This window comes from Tenrec ecaudatus, chromosome 12 (assembly GCF_050624435.1).
Source record: "Tenrec ecaudatus isolate mTenEca1 chromosome 12, mTenEca1.hap1, whole genome shotgun sequence".
Classification (NCBI taxonomy): domain Eukaryota; kingdom Metazoa; phylum Chordata; class Mammalia; order Afrosoricida; family Tenrecidae; genus Tenrec; species Tenrec ecaudatus.
The window spans coordinates 89,006,804-89,026,752 of record NC_134541.1 but is presented as its reverse complement, the minus strand read 5'-3'; the positions used below and the strand labels follow the sequence as shown (position 1 = coordinate 89,026,752).

Below are 19,949 nucleotides of genomic sequence, written 5' to 3'. Positions count from 1 at the left end.
TTGGACTTGTGGGCTTGGGCAGCACTGGGTTGGGATGTTTTCTTGATGTGCACTTACTCTTTATCTAAAACTCTCTCTTATAAATCAGTTTCTATGGATTTGTTTCTCTAAAGTACCCAGACTAACACAATTAGCTAATTATTTTATTAATACATTTTTTTACTTTTAATTTTTTATATTTTAATCATTTTATTAACTATTTTTATTAATTAACTAATCAGAGTCTTCTATGACTAGGAAGACTATTGTATTAATAGAATGTGTCTTCAAACTATAAATACTTCTTCAAGCACACCTAGGAAAGAAGAGAAATATAAACAGAAAAATCTCTCTAAAGCAAGAAAGACTGTGTCATCTGTATATCACAGATTGTTAATGAGTCTTCCTCTGATCTTTAGAACAAATTCTTCTTCAAATAGTACAGCTTTTTGGATTATTTTCACAGCATACAAGGGGATACCCCAAAAGATAACGGAATCTCTCTGGGCCAAGTAGAGCTTTCTTTGTATGCATTTGTCCCACTAAGCAAGCATTGAGCAACTTGCTCTGAGTTAGTGCACCAGTATGTTGGGAAGGGGCTCTCTGGTAACAGTGAATTTTTCATAAAAACAGTTTTATGTGAACCTTGACTTTGCTTGAACCTTGGTTTTTATGATGGCCAACCTCAAAGAACCATGTACAGCTGTTTGTTTCCTGCAGGGGGGGGGGGCGGAATGCTGCAGAAACCATTGTGATGTTGAACACAGCTGACAAGGAAGTGGTAGCAGAAAAGCCCAAGTGAGTGCATGGTTTTCTCATTTTAAAAAGGGTGAAATGTCAATTGATGACAAACCGCATCCTGGACGTCCATCAACTTCCCGAACAGAGAACAATGTCTTGTCATAGTGCATTTGGAGCACATTCATCCAGGTCAGACTATTAACCAAGTTATTTAGAGGTTCTGGAAAATTTGTGCAACAATGTGCAACCAAAAAGGCCTGATTTGTGGTAGATGTGAGACTAGTTTTGCCACCACAATGCACCTGCTCATGCGGCCATCGCAGTGTGGCCAGTTTGTGGCAAAACACAGCCTGCCTCTCTTGCCCCATTCATCTGACTCATCTGACCTCATTCTGTGTGACTTCTTTTTGTTTCTACAAATGAAGAGGGACATGAAAAGAGTGATTTGACGATGTAGAAGAGGTGAAGACAAAAATGAGGGAGGTGCTGTCAGCCATTCAAACAGATGACTTTGAAAAATGTTTCCATGAATTGAATAGCAGTTTTGACAAGTGTATTAAGTATAATGGAAAGTACTTTGAATGCAATAAGGTTGTTTTGTAAAAAAAATTTAAATGGATAGCTTTGGAAAAAGAAATTCCAGGGTTTTATGAGTTTTTTTGGGGGTGAGGGGTAGAGGATACCTCCTCATATAATTGAGTAAATACGGTGGAAGAGCACAATGCTAAGACACATTTTTCTGACTTTAAACCACACAGATTTGAACAGCTGGATTTTGATGTGCACACGGGTTCTGCATGGGTACCGTTAAGCGCTCTGGCCTATTTTGGCATCCTTTAATGGTGAGACATGCTTCCTCTCCTCATTGCATTGTCTTCACGGTTTTCCAGACTGCATGTTACTTGTGTGTATGGTCTGCGCTTTGTTAGAGGAGTCCACATATCCTGGCGCAGTGCTCATAAGCTACTAGAGTTGTCACGTCATACAGTAATTATTTATCGAGCACCAAAAGTGTATTACTGGTGGTGCTGTTAGTCCCTGACTACTGCTTTCTCACTGCTTCGCTTGCAGTGAGATGAGGGGGCCCCGTATCAGTGTCATAAGAGGACCTGGATGGACAACAATACATCAGAGGAATTGTTTTGTCTGCTTTCAGAGATGGGCCCATAAAAAACACAGTAAACAATTCTCAACTAAAATAAAGTTTTCCTCTTAAAACAATTTTTGTATCTTGATGAGGAAAAACAATGCTATAGATCTCTGGATATTTTTTGTCCACTCCCTGTCCCCGATCGCACCCACACGCGCACCCCCATGAGTGCGAAGACTGTGAAACAAGCAGCGAAGCTGTCCCTTGGTCGTCCTTGCCATCGAATACATGCTGACTCCCAGTCGTCTACGTATGCGAAATCCAACTGTTCAGCCAGCTTGGCCGGATGTGAGCTTTCGTAAGCTCATCGGGCCTCTCTTCTGAGGCACCTGTGGTGGGTTCAAACTGCCGTCTTTTAAGCTAAGAGCCCAATGCTTGAATACGTGTGCTATACAGGGAAGCCTATGCAAATCTAATCTTTATCTTATTTGGCATATATGGGCACATAAATATAGCAATAAATTATACATAATTATCAGTCTTAAAGTCCCATAGACTACTGAATATTATCTAAAGTTTTAAAAATAGATACAACTTTAATGCTTTTATTCTCGTGGTATACATTTAAAAAACAAATTTTCTTTTTAATTAAAGGGAGAGTTGTCTCCTATTATTATACTTAGTAAAAATAACATGTTCTCTTGAACTCAGAATCCCTTTTAACATAGACTATAAAAGACTTAACTTTTTATATCTTAGTGTGAACCAGATCAGCATTCCTTTTAAGAGTAAACTGTACAGCAAACCAAAGCTTCAAAGAACAAATTCATCCATGGGACTCCTAGCTCACAAGAACTCCATTATCTTATAAACTGTAACCACAAACACTAGCTTTAACCTAGATACCATAACTGTTTTGTAGTGTTATGTCCAGGGGGAAAATATAAGGTCCTAGAAAAAATCGGGGGAGGGGAGTGTAGTACAAAACTCTAATTCCTTAAAGATGTTCATCCTTCTGGACAGATAAATTCAATCTCAGAAACCCTGAGATTATCTGTGGGAAGCAGCAGCTCTCGCCGCCATTACAAGATGGCGCCGGGCAGTCAGGGCGGAGGCCCAGTTAAGTGGTAGACAACCACTTAGAGCATGCGAACTGCTTAGATGACGTAGTCATAACTCCACCCTGGAGTATGCTAATAAGGGTTCTGGCGAACGCACCAATCAATGCACAGCACGTCCCCATAGAGCGCATATAAGCAGCAGTAGTTTGGGGCTTCGGGTCTTTTTCCGCATCTGCAAATCGAACCCGCATTAAACGCCTGTGGAAGAATCCTGTTGTGGCGCGTCCTTCTTGCTGGCGAGACTGAGCGCGCGACAATTATCATCTTGATAAAATCTTGGAATTGGAATGGACGCTATTTCTGCACGTCACTTTTCAGGCAAACAAATTAGCTTAATAAAATAAACAATTTCACCCATGGCTAATGTGATCCCTTAGACAATTAGCTGCGAAGGATCCTTTGAAAGAATGCTCCAAAGCTCAAGGAATGCCAGACCCACAGATGCTAATAGGAGGCAAGCACCTTTCCCCAGAGCCCAGAGCCGCAGTATGCCCAACCGAAGGAGGCACTACCTGCCTGTGCACCAACCTTACAATTGTTCCTATGCTTTAGCCCATCATTGCTGTGACTAGCCCAACACTATGTGAATTCATCTCAGTAAGGGTCTTTGTCTCTTTTTGCTGTCCCTGTACTTTGTCAAGCATGATGCCCTCCTCCAGATAATGGTCTCCCATGACAACCCATGCAAAGTACATAGGCAAAATCTTTTTATCTTTGTCTCTAAGGAGTATTCTGGCTATTTTCCCCCCAGACACCTTTATTTGTTCATTGGGCAGCCCAGAGTACTTTCAGCATTCTTCACCAACACCACAATTCAAGCACACGGTTCTTTTTCTGTCTTACTTATTCAATGTCCAACTTTCACTTGCATGCGTGGCAACTGAAAATATTATTTCTTGGGTTAGATGCGCTCTAGTGCTCAAAGCAATATCCTTGATTTTGTGCACTTGAAAAGGTCTTTCATTGGAATGGCTACAAATATGGATCTCGGACAGTCAGTTGGCAGAGCCCAAATTTCCTGGCGCAAACGAGTAAGTGCTTCCAGGGCTTCCTCTGCTTGCTAAAAGGTTTCCATGGGCAGTCCATCAATTCCTGGAGTCTAGTTTCTTGTTCTTTATGCACCTTTGGTTCTTGCTCATAGGCTACCTCCTGAAATAGTAGAATGTGGACAAGTTATTTATTGTACAGTGACTGTGTGTATTTTCCATCTTCTTTTGATGGTTCTTGAATCATTTAATATGTTGCCCATAGAATCTCTCAATATTACACTTTGAGACTTGAATTATTTTTGTTCTTTCAGTTTAAAATATTCGTAATGTAGTCTTTGTTTTCTAATTCTCAGTTATTGATAATATTTGACTTGGTCGTCTAGAGCTGCTCTTTGAAAGTTTCTGTTCAGCTCTTTAACTTCATCATATCTTCCATCTGCCGTAGCTAGTCTACTAATAAGAGCAAGTTTCGGAGGCTTTTCTGACATTCAATTTGATCTTTTCTTGGCTTTTTAATGACCTTTGGGGTTCTTCATGAATGACGTTCTTGCTGTCTTCCCACAGTTTATCAGGCCTTCTGGCATTAGTGTTCAATGTAGCAAATTTGTTATTGAGGTGTTCTTGAATTTCAAATGTGACATGCTCAAGGTCATATTTTGACTCTCTGGATGTGTTTTTAGTTTTCTTCAGCTTCAGCCTGAATTTACATATGAACAACTGATGGTCTGTTCCACAAACAGGTTCTGGCCTGGTATTAGCTGCTGATATTGGACTTCTCCATTGTTTCTTTCCGTAGATGCAGTCAATCTGACTTCTGGTTATTACATCTGGAGAAGTCCAAGTTTTAGTCAAGTGCCTGTTGAGTTATTGAAAAGGTATTTGCTATGAATATGTCATTGGTCTTGCAAAATTCAATCATATGATCTCCAGCATGTTTATATGACCAAGTCCTTATTTTCCAACTATCGTTTCTTCCTCTTTGTTTCCAACTTTTACATTCCAATCGCCAATGGTTATCAATGTATCTTGATTGCCTGCTTGATCAATTTCCCAGTGAAGACATGGTAGAATTCTTCAATTTCTTCCTCACTAGCTTTTATTGGTGGTGCATAAATTTGAGCAATAGTTGCATTTAATTTTATTTACTTGAATGCGGATAGATGCAATCCTATTATAAACAACATTGTACTTCAAGATAGATCTTGAAATGTCCTTTTAGACAATGAATGCAGTATCATTCCCTTTGATTGCATCATTCTCAGAATAATAAACCATATGATTTTCTGGTTCAGATTGACCACTGACAGTCTATTTGAGCTCTATAATGCTTAGGATATTAATTTCCCAGATTCATATTGGTACATTTCAAGTACCAACTATTAGTAGGTTTTTGCAGCTGTTCCTTCTGACCTCAAATTGTGCATCATCAGCAAATAAAGATCCCAAAGGCTCTGCTTCCATTGACTTTATTCCATTCACGTCACCACGGTCAAGTCCCCTTTGAGAAGGCAGCTCCTCCTCATTCAAATCTAGAGTGTCCTCCGACCTGAGGATCCCATCCTCCAGCACTGTTTCCCACAATATTCTGCTTCCACTCATTAGACGCTCACATCTGACAAGGTTCCCATGGGAGGCATCAGGGTTTCAATGGGTCTTTCCTCCAGAATGGGCAGCTGATTCCTTCTTCACCATCTTTTCTTACTGTGGAAGTTCCTCTGAGATTTGTTCACTTGGGTGCCCCTGCTGGCATTTGAAATACCAGTGACTTAGCTTCCAGCATCAGAGTAACACCGAAGCCACCACAGGACAACAAACTGACAGAAGTGGTGGTAATGGTACACATCCATGGTTGCCTCAATGTTTAAGAGAATAATTAGGTAGTCAATGGCTTATTAGAGGTAAAAAAGGAAATTATTTAAAAATACTACACATTAAAAGATATGTGTTAAACTCTCACTACTTTGTCTGTGATTAAATATACATGTACTATTAATCTATATGCTCAAAATGTATGTTCCACAATAAAAATACATATATTTGTCCCTTCCAAAACCAGAACTAAACTCAGCCATCAAGCCAAGGCTGATTTATAGTGACCCTGAAAGGACAAGGGAGAACTCCCCTTGTGAGTTACTAGACTGTAACTATAAGGAGGCAGAAAGTCCCATTTCTTTCCTGTGAGGTGGCTGGTGGTTTCAAATTGCTGACTTTGCAGATTACAGCCAGAAAACTTAACCACTACACTACCAGGAGTCCTTATTAATAACATATTCCTTGAGATAGTTAAGGTTTATTGTGCCAACCTGGCCAATGCACATGTGGGATTAATTGAAGGGTGGAGAGATAATTGGCTCTGTGAGCTTTGCCTTTCTTGTTCTAGGGTCTCTTGTCCTCTGATGTTTGGACCAGTGTGCCAGCTGCCTGAGCTGGCAAGGCTCACTTCCTATGAGACATCCCTGAGGAGAAGCCACACGGGCTTTCCCTGATGCAACCCTGGGTGCTGGAGAAGCTGCATGGAGACCCCTGCCAGTGCTGAGATGCTTACACCGCCACTGGATTCAAAGACTTTCTACCTACCCACTAACTAGCCTGTGATCCTCCTGCATTCAGAGTCATTGCGTGTGCTTTGTGAGTTTGAGGAAGACTTTGTAGATCAGTGTCAGACATAGGGGCGAAGTCGGACTTATGGGCTTGGACTGGACTTCGTTGGGATGCTTTCTGAATGTACACTTACCCTTCATATAAAACTCTCTCATACTTATATGAGTTTCGGTGGAATTGTTTCTCTAGTTTACCCTGACTAACAAACACTATTACCTATTATTTCTACACTTTAGTTCTTTGGTATAGATAATAGTGACATTATAAATTGTCATTTTATTATCATGTTAAACAATACAATATATGCATTAATTATTTCTAAATTTCAAGTCAGGGGGTGACTCTATAGAGATATAGAGGAGATATATTCAATCAAACCCACTGTGATCTAGTCAGTGCTGACTCCTAGCTCTCCCTCTGGGTTTCCAAGACTGTCACTGCTCATGGGAGCAGAAAACTGTCTTTCTCCTACAGAACTGCTGGTGCTTTTGAATTGCCAGCCATGCGGCTCTCGGGCCAGCAAGTAACCACTGCACCACTAGGGCTCCTCTACACACACACACACACACACACACACACAATTGAATTGAATTTACTAAAATTTTTTTAACAGTTTGACATTATTCACATATCATACAGTTCAATGACTTAAATATATTGAAAAAGAGTTGTACAATCATCAGCATAATCAATTTTAGTATTTTATAATTTAAATAACACCTAAAACTATACTTACTAATTATATTTCTGTTAATAATGAATATATTCAAAATCCATAGACTGAAATTAAATTATAGTGTTACAAAATTTATTATTTCAACTAAGAAGTAACTTCTTAGCTCCTTAGTCCCCATAATATTTGCCAGAGTGAATTAGGGCTCATACAACTCTTATCACAATCCATACATGCATCACTTGAATAAAGCACCCTTATACATTCATTGCCCTCATCATTCTCAAAATTCACCTTCCACTTGGGTTCCTGGAATCAGCTTTTCCCTTTTTCCTCTCCTCCTCCCTCCCAGCTCCCCTCTCCCTCATGAACCCTTAATAATTTATAAATTATTATTTTATCTTATCTTACATTGCCCGGCATCTCCCTTCACCCACTTTCCTGTTGCTCATCCCCCAGAGAGGAGGTTATATGTAGATCCCAGAGATTGGCTCCCTCTTTCTATACCCCTTCCCTCCCGGTATTGCCTCTCTCACATTGGTCCTGAGGGGTTCATCTGTCCTAGATTCCCTGTGTTTCTAGATCTCAACTGAACTGCTGGGCATCCTCTGGTATAACCAGGTTTGCAAGGTAGAATTGGGATCATGATAATTGGGGGGAGGAAGCATTCAAGAACTAGAGGAAGGTTGTGAGTTTCATTATTGCTACACTGAACCCCGAGTGACTCATCTCCTCCCCACTACCCCTCTGCAAGGGATGTCCAGCTGTCTACAGATAGGCATTGGGTCCCCATCTCGCACTCCCTTCATTCATGATGGTATGATTTTTTCCCCCCGCCTTTGTTACTTGAAACCTCACAGAGTGAATTCTAAAGTAACTTCTTAGAAGTATTCAAACTGACTTTCTATAATTCCGTGCGCAGCTGAAACTCATGTGCTTCCTAATGTGTAATATAAATGCGCATGCCTCTATAGAGGTAATCGAAATCGTCTAAGATGAAAATTGCCCATTTATTTCACTGATAATCACATAACCTTTTAAAAATGCTCTCTTTTGAAAGTGGAAAGGCATAATAATTCCAGTGCTGCTGAAACTTAACCAGGGATCATGTGCTAGTGTTATTTACTTAAAATTTAATCTTTATTCTAGAAATCTGAACTTACAATATAAAGTAGTACTTTATGTGCCATTCATATACATATGATGGTTTTTAAAAGCCATTGATATAAATATTAAGTCAACTGGAATAAATATGCTTGAAACAAAAAATATGAATAAAACTATTAGGTAGCCCCTTTCATCTGATTTATATGCATGAAAAAATCAGTCATATTTTTGAATAAAATAAAATATATGAACATTATTGGGATGCAAAATGTGTTAAATGCAACCTAGGACCTGTATTACCCCCCAAAAAAATGCAAGAGAGGAAATCACAATTTATACTATTTTCCCTCAGCAAATGCCATCTTCAGAGAGAACTTTTTCTATACCAAGAAATCTCAACTGAAGCCATCTGATTGAATCTATAAATTGGTCCATCGACTTCCTATCTATTTCTTGTAAAATTTTTAACTAACTTGTTTTTCCTTACTTGAACTTGATTCTTCACTTGGTCAACAAAAAGGTTTTATAGTATATATCAATGAGAGCCCTAAGTAAAATTTCATACTTTAACGGTTAATAAAAGAGGTACCCACTGGCTGCACTGCAGGAGAAAAATCTGACAGTCTGTTTCCCTAAAGTTGAGACAATGTGCCCCCCTAAATATTTTCAGCCCTGGAAATCCCACAAAGGGCCACCATGAGACTGTGTGTAAGTTTTATAAGCATCTGTAAAAACTTCAGTGATTAATAAACCCACCAATGTCATATAAAATGATTAGAAGAATAAATTAAACCTTATATTGTTATTTTGGCACATACAACCTTAGTGTCCACAACTATATTTCCCAGAGTAAATTCTAAAGCTAAGTATTTGGATGAAAAGATGTTTTCTTAGACAAATCCTTTGGGACAAAGTTTATTTAAAAAATTAAATGCTTTTCTTTTATGTAGCATGTTTCAGAACCTTAATGAGACATATTGACCCAGCAGCTGCAATGATGGGCTCAAATATAGAAATAATGGTGAAGATGGCAAAGGACAAGGCAGTGTATTCTTTTGTTTCATGCACATAAGTGGGAACCAACTGGATGGTACCTAACCACAACAACAAATGTGCATGTGTATGTAAAGTTCTCAGCATTGCTAATTTGGTAGGATGGGGTAATGTTCTTGTCAATGGTCAATTGGGACCAACTCAATGGCAAATAGGCACTAGTGTTATCTTAAAATATTTTTATTAAGACCTCAAGTCAATCTTGTCCCCCCTCTATTCAAGATCAAAACCAACAGTAGCTTATTAGCAACATGGTGAAACAATCTATTCTCAGCCAAAAAATTACAATGTCCACTATTGAAATTTTCTATTTATAAACCATGAAAGATGGAACTTGAAGGAAAGATCATTTGGGATACAATTTTAAAGTTTAAACAAGGTATACCCTTTTAATAATGACAAGGGAGCTCAGCATTGAACTATGAAATTATTAATCATGATCAAACAAACTTTTTAAAAAGAGCAAAAGCTCTTTTCCTTATTAAACAAAAAGAAAGATGAAAAAGACTATCCTGTCATTGATTATACTGTAAAATATGGGAGAGCTTGAATAATTTATAAATGAAGAAATTTTCTAAGATCAGAGAAGAAAACTTCTAATATTTCCCACTAGGAGAGTGATAGTGAAGTGGTAAGAGTGCTACAACATGTCAAAGGTGAACATTTTTCCAGCAGGTCGAAAAAAGCCACCAGAGTCTTTCTGCTGTGTTCTGGCTCTCATAGGTTTCACTGCAGTTAGAGCAATGGATGCTCCAGTGTCCTCTGCTACCTCATGTCATGACCACTGACTTTGAACTGGAAGCTCAACTTGCTGGCACGGAAAGAGACAAATTCAAAGCTGCGCACACTGGACAGTAACGATCAAGCATAACCATGCTGGTGTGTTTGTATGATGCGGTACCTGGGCATCTATACAGCTTCCGTGCCTGTGCAATATCGCCTTTGCTTAAGCGGGTTCGCTGACCTATTGCTGGGCGAATGCCATTGTCATCACGGGAGGGGAGAATCGTATCCAGAAACATCCCCCTGGGGGGAAAAAAACAAAAACAGAAATAAGACACACTTAAGTTACTACATCAAGGCTCCTATATTCCTTATAAATATAAGAACATTTATCAAAGTCAAGGGAGAAGTATATGAGTGCTGAAAGTAGTGTTTCGGGATTACCAAATATGTTCACCAATGTAGACAAATAAATCTCTGTGTTAAAAGTGTGTCTAACATAGTCAATTATGATATTCACTTCTTTTAAAACTGAACCTTTAAAAAATATCATTGGAAAAAAAAACAAAAAAAATATCATTGGATAGTATATAGATACCTACAGTTATACCATGACTTTAATTAAATAAAGCTTTAATTACCAAGTTGTAAAACAATTCACTCGCACTTAGATTTTTTTTTTTAAAGAACAGTCTACATAGTTTTAAGAACAGTCTAAAAAATAATAAATATAAAAAGAGTCTAAATGCTCTTGAGGTTACAAAATTTATAAAGATAAAGGCAACATACATAAATTAATATTTCCAGTTGTTATTTTAAGCTAGGTAATCTTTGAAGTCTATGCATTGCAGCTTTGTGTTTTCTGTCTTGTTTTTAAAGAACCAAGAAAAACAGAGTACCAAATTTTAGATCAAAACAAAAACCAAACTCACTACTATTGAATGAATCCTGACTCAGAACATCCCTAAAAGGAGTGAGCAGACTGCCCCTGTGGGTTTCTGAGACAATTATTCCTTATGGGAGCAGAAAGTCTCATCTTTCTCCCACAAAATTTAGACAGAACAATTTGGAGAAAAGACATTTTATTAAGGCACATCCACACATACATATCAAAAAGACAAAAATGCGTATGCTAAAAAGAAAGAATTTTCATGGGAGCTTGGTTGGTATAGAGGCTTATGAGTTGGACTGCTAACTGCTAGTTGGTAGTTCAAACCCACAAAACCATTCTGAGGGAGAAAGACTATTAAAATGTACAGACTATGGAGGACTTAATCAAGGGCAATGTAACTAAGAGGAATTACCGAAACCTGAATGAAGGCCGATTATGATAGTGGGAAAAGAGGAAAATAAAAGGAAATAGAGGAAAGAACTAGGAGGCAAAGGACATTTATAGAGGTCTAAATGCAGGCATGTACATATGTAAATAGATTTATATATAATGTTAGGGAGACAGATCTATGTACAGATGTTTATTTGTGAAGTTTTAAGGCAGCAGATAGACATTGGGCCTCCACTCAAGTACTCCCTTAATGCAAGAACACTTTATTCTAATAATCTGGCATTCTTGATGCTCACCGTCACTGACACAATCGCTGAAGACAAAATGGGTGTAAAGCAAATGTGGTAAAGAAAGCTGATGGTGCCTGGCTATCAAAAGTTAAAGCATCAGGGGTCTTAAAGTCTTGAAGATAAACAAGTGGCCATCTAGCTGAGAAGCAACAAAGCCCACATGGAAGAAGCACACCAGTCTGTGTGATCATGAGGTGCTGATGGGATCAAGTATTAAGCATCAAAGACTCAAAACAAAAAAGCATATCGATGTGAATGAGGGGGAGGGTAGAGTGAAGACCCAAAGCCCATCTGTAGAAAATTGGACAAAACTTTACAGAAGGGTCACAAGGAAGAGACGAGCCAGTCAGGGTGCAGTACATCAGTGACGAAGCACACAACTTTTCTCTAGCTCTTTAATGCTTCTTCCCCCCACTATTATGACCCCAATGTTACCTTACAAATCCAGCTAGATCAGAGCATGTACACTGGTGCAGATAAGAGCTCAAAACACGGAATCCAGGACAGATAACCCCCTCAGGACCAATAATGACAGTAGCAATACCAGGACAGAAAGGGGAAGATGGGGGGAGAATAGGGGAACTGATCACAATGATCTACATATAACCACCTCCCAGGGGGCTGGACAACAGAAAAGTAGTTGAAGGGAGTCAGTGGTCAGTGTCAACACGAAAAAACAATAACATAAATTATCAAGGGCTCATGAGGGGGGGGGGGGATGAGCTGAAAACAAGGGCTAAAGTAGAAAGATGTTTTGAGAGTGATGATGGCAACAAATGTACAACTGTGCTTGACACATTGGATGTCTGTATGGATTGTGAAAAAAGTTGTTTGTACGGGCTCCCAATAAAATGATTTTTTTAAATGTACAGACTAGGAAAGCCACAGGCTAGGGACAGTTCTACTCTGTTCTACAGGACTGAAATATGTTAGAACTGACTTAATGGCAATGCATATGAGTAAGGAATAATACAGGTGACTAATTTACTATTTTTTATTAATAATGTATGAGGCTTAAAATCCCCAAATCCATACACTAAGAATTCAGTTTCTTTTTTTAGTACACACTTAGCATTTTTATTACTAAAGGAAGCACTGGACTGAAAAATAAGTGGACTTCACATTGGTATTAAAGCTGGAATGAGAGTCTACAGATTTTCCAAAAACTCAAAGTAATAAAAAGAAATATTTAAAAATCTTTTTAATGAGATAAATGGTAAAACATGTGTTCACAATGTGTGAGAATAAATTATATTGAAAGTGCATTTTAAAAACAGTATTTTCAACTTCATCCTCTCCTTTTGGAAATATTTATTAAGCACTGTTCTAGGTCTGTACTTATAGCAATAAATAAAATAAACAGAAATCCCTCCCCTTAAAACGCTCACATTGGTAGAAAGTCATTAAACATAAGGCGTGATAGGAATTGAGGTTATGTGGGAAAAACAAAGGAGAAAATTGATTTACAGTGATGGTCTAGTGCTTAAATAGAGTGATCAAAGAAACATTCGCTTGGAAGTTGACATTTTAGACAAACAAGAAAGAGGTGAAGAACAGGTTGTTGGGGGTTGTAAATTGTCAGAGAGAAAGAACAAGAAATGCAACACCCCATGACTGGAGAACCCCTAACATATTTGAACAAGACTCAGAGAATGTAGGTTTTACACAAAGGACAATTGGTGATCTCTTGGAAGGTGATAGCCAGAATAGTAACATAATCTGAATCAGTGGTGATTGGTCGGCAGAGCTTCTGGGTGAGGTAAAGGATGGCTGGCAATATCACCTGGACGACTCCGAGAGGGAAACTGGGATTCTTTAAAACCAGATCTCAGCATCCACAGAGCTGCTTGTATAGACACCCTGAGAGCAGGGCAGAGCAGCGAGGTGAGCCTGAATGACACATGGAAACTGACCATTAGCAGTGAGAGCTTGCACAGCAGCTTCAGCTGAGCCAGTTAAATTGAAAGAGGAAGCTATACAGTAGAATTGAGAAAAGCCATCCTTTTTTTTTTTGCTGCTCTATCAATATTTACCAGGCAGTCCAAATTAATGAGGTGTTACAGTGTCTGAAGTCCTTCAGGAATCTCTAAAAACCGACTTATGATTTTGGAAAACGTTTCACTTTTCTCCGACCTTTCAAAAGAAATTTTGAAGGTTTGGGTTATTCAAGCCAACTAAGGAGGACTGTCACCCAATCTTTTGTTCTTTGTGATCAGGAAGCTAATTATTTTTTCTCTCCCTTATTTCAACCATTAATTAATGAAGTTCTTCTGGGAGACCACTGCATTGAGTCACTACCGGTAAGATTATATTGGTGGTGTTGTTCATTGCTCTAGCTACATTAAAAGAACAAATTAACTATTCATTTTAAGAAATGTTATCAAATTTGATAAATCTTTTGTTAATGGAAAGGATGTCACCCCCAGTTTGCAAGCATTCACATGACACAAATCCATGCAAAAAGAAACAAAGGTTTATACATCTAGCTTTATTGTTCTCACAGATGCGTTCTTAAAACGGCTAACAGGCCACTGTTATGAAAACATCTGGAACTTTATGGACTCTCTGGTATTAGAAAAGAAGAAATCATAACACTTTCAATACTTTGAGGAGGGGGAGCTGAGAGTTACGGCAAATATTTTATCTCCTGGGTCCCAGTCCTTCACATCTGGATACAAGTTAATACCATTCTATTGAAAGTCCTCATGGCACAGGACAGTTGCTAACCATTCAGCTGCCAACAGAAAGGTCAGCTGTTCCCCTACTCCATGGGTGGAAAATTTGGCAGGCTGCTTCTATTAAGCTCAGTCTTGAAAACTGGATTGGGAAGTGTTACTATAAGTCAGACCAGCATGAAAAGAGTTAAAGGCTCAAAAGAATTCCATGATGTGAATCAGGTCACCAAGGCTACTCTCCTCCAGTTAGAGAAGGTCATTTGCACAGCAGATACGTACATTTAGGAATCATGTCTGGGATCATTTTGAAACCTAAGACTAGCAGGTCAATGCTGATCGCCATGCAGCACAATGATGGCTGTGAGGGAAGGAGTACAGGCAGGGAGCTTTGCAGTGGTTGACAGGGAAACAAAGAGTTTAGCACGCAAGAGTAGCAACGTCATCTATGAGCAATATTTGGCTTGCTTCCCAAGCTTCTAGGTGAAGAAAAGGGTAAGGATGTTGAAATCTAACCTGGGTATCCACACAGCTTCCTGTGTATACAGCCTGAGATTAGAGTAGAGAGGTGTGGATTAATGATGCATGGGGATTGAGCATCAAAAAGGACGTACTTAATAAGATGCAGCTTCAGCTAGAAAAGAGGAAAGTTAGCTCTATGGTAGAATTGATCAAATTTATTCTTGTATTGTACTGCATAAATCAATAGTCAGCAAGCAAGCCAAAATTAACAAAATGCTGATTAAGGGAATTCTGCATATATTTCAAACGTTTCTATAGACTGTACATCTATGAAAAATAGAAAACACAAATTATTATTTCTAACTTCTCCCCTGTCTCTCTTCTGCTCCAGAAAAAGAAAACTTGGGTTAGTTCTGAATAAAAAAATCAGCAGCATGTTGGCTGAAATAAGGAGCCCTGGAGGCACTGTAGGTTAGTAAGCATTGGGCTCTTAACTGTAAAGTCAGAGGTTCAAATCCACCAGGCACTCCACTGAAAAAAATAGCTGTCTGATGCCAAAAAGATCCAACAGAGAGTCCTATGAATAGGAAAGAACTCAGTAGCAGTGAGTTTGGTTTGGTTTGGCAGAAATGGGAGTCAAATCCCTTGTCATGTACTGCTAAGAAACACTGAATTCCAAGCACTGACCTATAAATATATTTTTATAAATCTTTCTATTTAATTTCAAGCCAAATCTCTGGGTATTTTTCTGTGAAGACTTAATTTCTAGTTTCAGAGAACATATGGATTTAAACAGTTAATTACTCAACCAAGGAAGTACAAGGATGGTGGGGGGCTGGAAAAAGTTTGTGGGAAGAGAATGACAATAGACCCTCAGGTGGGGGAAAGGAACTGACCTATCTACCTTACCCAGATGGAAGTGGAAGCAAAGGAAGGGGGAGGAAAGGAGTGGAGCACACCCTGGCCCACAAAGCCCTGAGGACAATAGTCCCTCCAAGAGCAGCCAATGCACAGAGAGGAGCACATGGTCAGCCCCACTACTAGATGCAACATCCCACACTAACCCATAGTCCTACAGGGGCCAACACTGGAGACAGTGTGGGATTTCTGACCGAGCTGACCCCATAAAACCGAGGCAAAACACTAAGGGCATGCAATAGAACAGCAAGGAGAGCAGAACAAGGAAGTCCCGAGGGAGCACGGAAAATAGACTTTGGGGCCAGGGTGTGGCATCCCATCAGACCAGACCAGAAAAAACTCCTAAAGGTCAACAAACAACTCCTGAACTATTTACAGGCTTATTTTTTCTTTTCTTGACTTTGCATGTCATTAGCATTTTTGTTGTTGTTGTCCTTTTGTTATTCTGTGTCACTTTGCTTGGTGAGGTCTTGTTTTTATGTGCATATTGTTATCTCTGCAGGTCTATCTAGATAAGATAGACTGGATAAATAATGTGGAGAACAAAATAAGGGGACTGATGGTTCTGGGGTACATGGGAGAGGGGGAGATGGGGAGGAAAGGAAGTGGTGTTAACAAGCCCAGGGATATGGGAATGAGTGATTCACCAGTGGCAAGGAGGGCGTGGGAGGCCTTTATACTCACCTTCCAGACACAATCACTGAAACAAATGTGTGCATAAGCAAATATGGAGAAGAAAGCTGATGGTGCCTGGCTATCAAAAGATATAGCGTCTGGGGTCTTAAAGACTTGAAGGCGAACAAGCGGCTACCTAGCTCAGAAGCATCAAAGCCCACATGGAAGAAGCATACCAGCCTGTGTGATCAGAAGGTGTCAAAGGGATCAGGTATCAAGCACCAAAGAATAAAAAAATCATATCATCGTGAATGAGAGAAGTGTGGGGTGGGGACCCAAGGCCCATCTGTAGGCAACTCGACATCCCTTTGCAGAGGGGTAGCAGGGAGGAGATGAGTCAGTCAGGGTGCAGTGTAGCATCAATGAAACATACAACTTTCCTCTAGTTCTTAAATTCTTACTTCTGCCCACCTCCCACTATCATAATCCCAATTCTACCTTACAAACCTGCCTAAACCAGAGGATGTATGGATAGGAACTGGAAACACAGGGAATGCAGGACAAATCAATCCCTCAGAACCAGTGGTGAGAGCGGCGGTACTAGGAGGGTAGAGAGAAGGTGGTGTAGAAAGGGGTAACTAATTATAAGGATCTATATATAACCTCCTCCCTGGAGGATGGACAACAGAAAAGTGGGTGAAAGGAAGTGTCTGACAGTATAAGATATGATAAAACAATAATAATTTTATAAATCATCAAGGGTTCGTGAGGGAGGGGGCAGCAGAGAGGGAGGGGGGAAATGAGGAGCTAATACCAACGGCTCAAGTGGAAAGCAAGTGTTTTGAGAATTATGAGGGCAACAAATGTACAAGTTGACACTATGGATTGTGATAAGAGTTGTACAAGCCCCCAATAAAATGATTTCAATAATAATAATGAAAAAAAGATCACAGCCAAGAGGAAAAAAATGAGAAGCTAATGACAAGGGTTCAAGTAAAAGGAAAATGTTTTGAGAATGATGATGTACTCAACACAGTGGATGGATATATGGAGTGTGATAAGAGCTGTATGAGCCCCCAATAAAATAATTTAAATTAAAAAAAGTTTGTGGGAAATGGAGTGAAAAATAATGGAATATTTCCACAAGCTTTTTGAAGCCTCTCCTATACTTTATATACATTAGGAAGAATTTTTAAATTATAGTTCATGCTAAAAAATTTTAATAATAAAATTTGCTCTTAAAATTAAAATTAAAAATGCACTAAAGTAAGCATCTCATTGAAAGTCTTTTCTATGATTTACACTTTTTTTGAACAATGAAATTAATATTAATTTTTCTTCTCTTTCTGACTCTGCTTCTACAAATAGATGCTTGTGCGTTAATGAGCTCTGAAATGGACACACAGTCGGAAGCATGGATGCGTGAGAGTGCGCATGTGCGTGCAAAATTCACAGAAATGGGAGAAATGATGCGCTGGATGTTTTCACAGTCCCCAGTTCTTTACCAGGCAACTATTTGAATGAGGATATAATCATAAGAATGAAGTAAATCAAGACTTCCGTTGATTACACTCTCAAAAAACAGTATTCATCAGTGATGAAATAATTTTAAGGTTAACTGGGAAAGTATATTATAATAGGTAAAATATTCTTCTAACATGCTCTTTGGCAAATGAATTTAGTAATACTGATTTTTGTGCCTGACTAGTACTTCAGCAAAAGAAAATATATAGGATACAAGTCATGTTACATAGAAAATGTGACATTACCATTCAACAATCAAGTTCCCTATGTGACTTAAGAATGTCTACATTCTATTAAGCAATGCTTTGCAAATTTAACATTCTGATTTATTAGTCAATAGCTTTAAAAGATTTTTTGTGATACAAAAATATATAATAATTCAAATATCTTAGACCAATGTAATTATCTTGATACATATTTGACAAAAAATGAACAAATACTTTAAAAATATTTTTAAACCTCTGATGTTCACTATAAATACTAATGAAACATTCATCCACTTTACTTCTGCCATGAGACAGCAGAATTTCAAAGTAGCTCTAGTTCGTGTGTCAAGCACAGCCTTGTGAAGAGCCATATGGAGAAAAGGAATTAAAAGTCAAAACGTATAACCTGAGACTCCAACCTTGAGAAAGTGTTCCTGGCATAGTGCATGATACTGTCAAAGTCATATCTTTCTCCCAGTGAGTTCACTTCTCCAGGCTCCATCTTCAGAAAATTGTACTCTTGACCTGAGAATCAGGAATCAATTACAACTTAGAAAGAAACCGTTTAACACAGAGAAAAGAGAAACAAAAAAGGATTGCCTAGGGCTGTATCTATGCTTTACTAAATGCTGAGGTTTATGCTGGCTGTATTTCTATATTAAAATGAAGCCGTGAAGAGAGCGTGCCTCTATCATTATGGTTTGCAACATTTTAATCACAAATTGAAAGAGCAATAATGAATTCCATTAATTAATAAGTTCATTTCTGCAAATGGATCACCTATCAAATGCATGCTTTGTTTTGTTGTCCTAGGTTTATTCTTTTGCTACCTCACAACATTAGCTTATTTGACATCTCACTGCTTCTATGCTGCAAAACATGCTGCTCTTTTTACAGTTATATTTTTATACAATGACTTTCCCACTTTTCACTGTGTCTAATTTGCTAGGATCAACAAAAAACATTTTATTATTGGCATTAATGTCTTTCTATGAAACTCTGGAAATATAATAATAAATACTATGGGTAAAAATAGGTGTCCCCAAGTGACTCAAATAGTTGAGTCGGAAATAACAACCAAGAGGTTAATTCTTCATAGCCATTTACGGATGGCTCAGAAGTAAGAACTGAAATGAACTCTTTCTAAATGTCACAGATTTGAAAATTATTTGAAAACCTATAGAGTGTAATTCCACTGTGCATGTACGGAATGGCCAGAAGTTCGGATCAACTAAACAATAATAAAAAACTTGAGCATATGCACATAGGAATCTGTAGGCTTTGTCTATTTGACTTCATCACTAAAGACAGAAGTGAAGCAAACCTTCATTTTCATTCCAGTAATGAAACAACTTTCCTTCTGACAAACATGAGGTTCTGCCTTAATGAATTTGAGGTCAAATTCAATTTGGTTCAGCGTTTAACAATCATTGTGATTTGCTATTATAAACTTCTGAACATCTTCTATCTTTGGAAGGATGAGGAAGCCTGAGGATCATTCTGGCTGAACTTTTCCCAAGACAGATTTGGTTGTCCTTTTGGCAGTCCATGGCACTGTCAGTAATCATCAGCACCATAGTTCACAATTCAAATACACTGATTTTCCTTCAGTTTTCCATATTCAATGTCCAATTTTCACATTCATATGAGGAAAGTGAAAATAGCATGGATTTGGTAAGGCACACTTTAGTGCTCAATTGTAGAACATTTTCTTCATTCGTATAGTCACTGTCATTAGCTCCCCATTTCTCTTGACTGTTGTTTCCATGAACATTGATTGTAGATCCAAGCAAGATAAAATTATTGACAATTTGAATATTTTTTTTCACTTACTGGTCCAGTGGTGAGGATTTTGGTCTTTTTAACATGCCATTGTAATACATGTTGAAGGCTGCAAGCCTTG

The 19,949-nt window shown here is 38.5% G+C and overlaps 1 protein-coding gene across 1 annotated transcript in view; it reads right to left on the bottom strand.

The window, feature by feature from the left end:
* TLL1 (tolloid like 1) overlaps nt 1-19,949 on the bottom strand; it is a 285,131-nt gene that overhangs the window by 80,479 nt on the left and 184,703 nt on the right. The window contains exons 7-8 of the mRNA XM_075564238.1: nt 18,466-18,571; nt 10,256-10,380 (exon numbers count right to left, since the gene is read on the bottom strand). Of these exons, the coding sequence (XP_075420353.1) occupies nt 10,256-10,380; nt 18,466-18,571 (231 nt within the window). The remainder of the gene's footprint in view (nt 1-10,255; nt 10,381-18,465; nt 18,572-19,949) is intronic.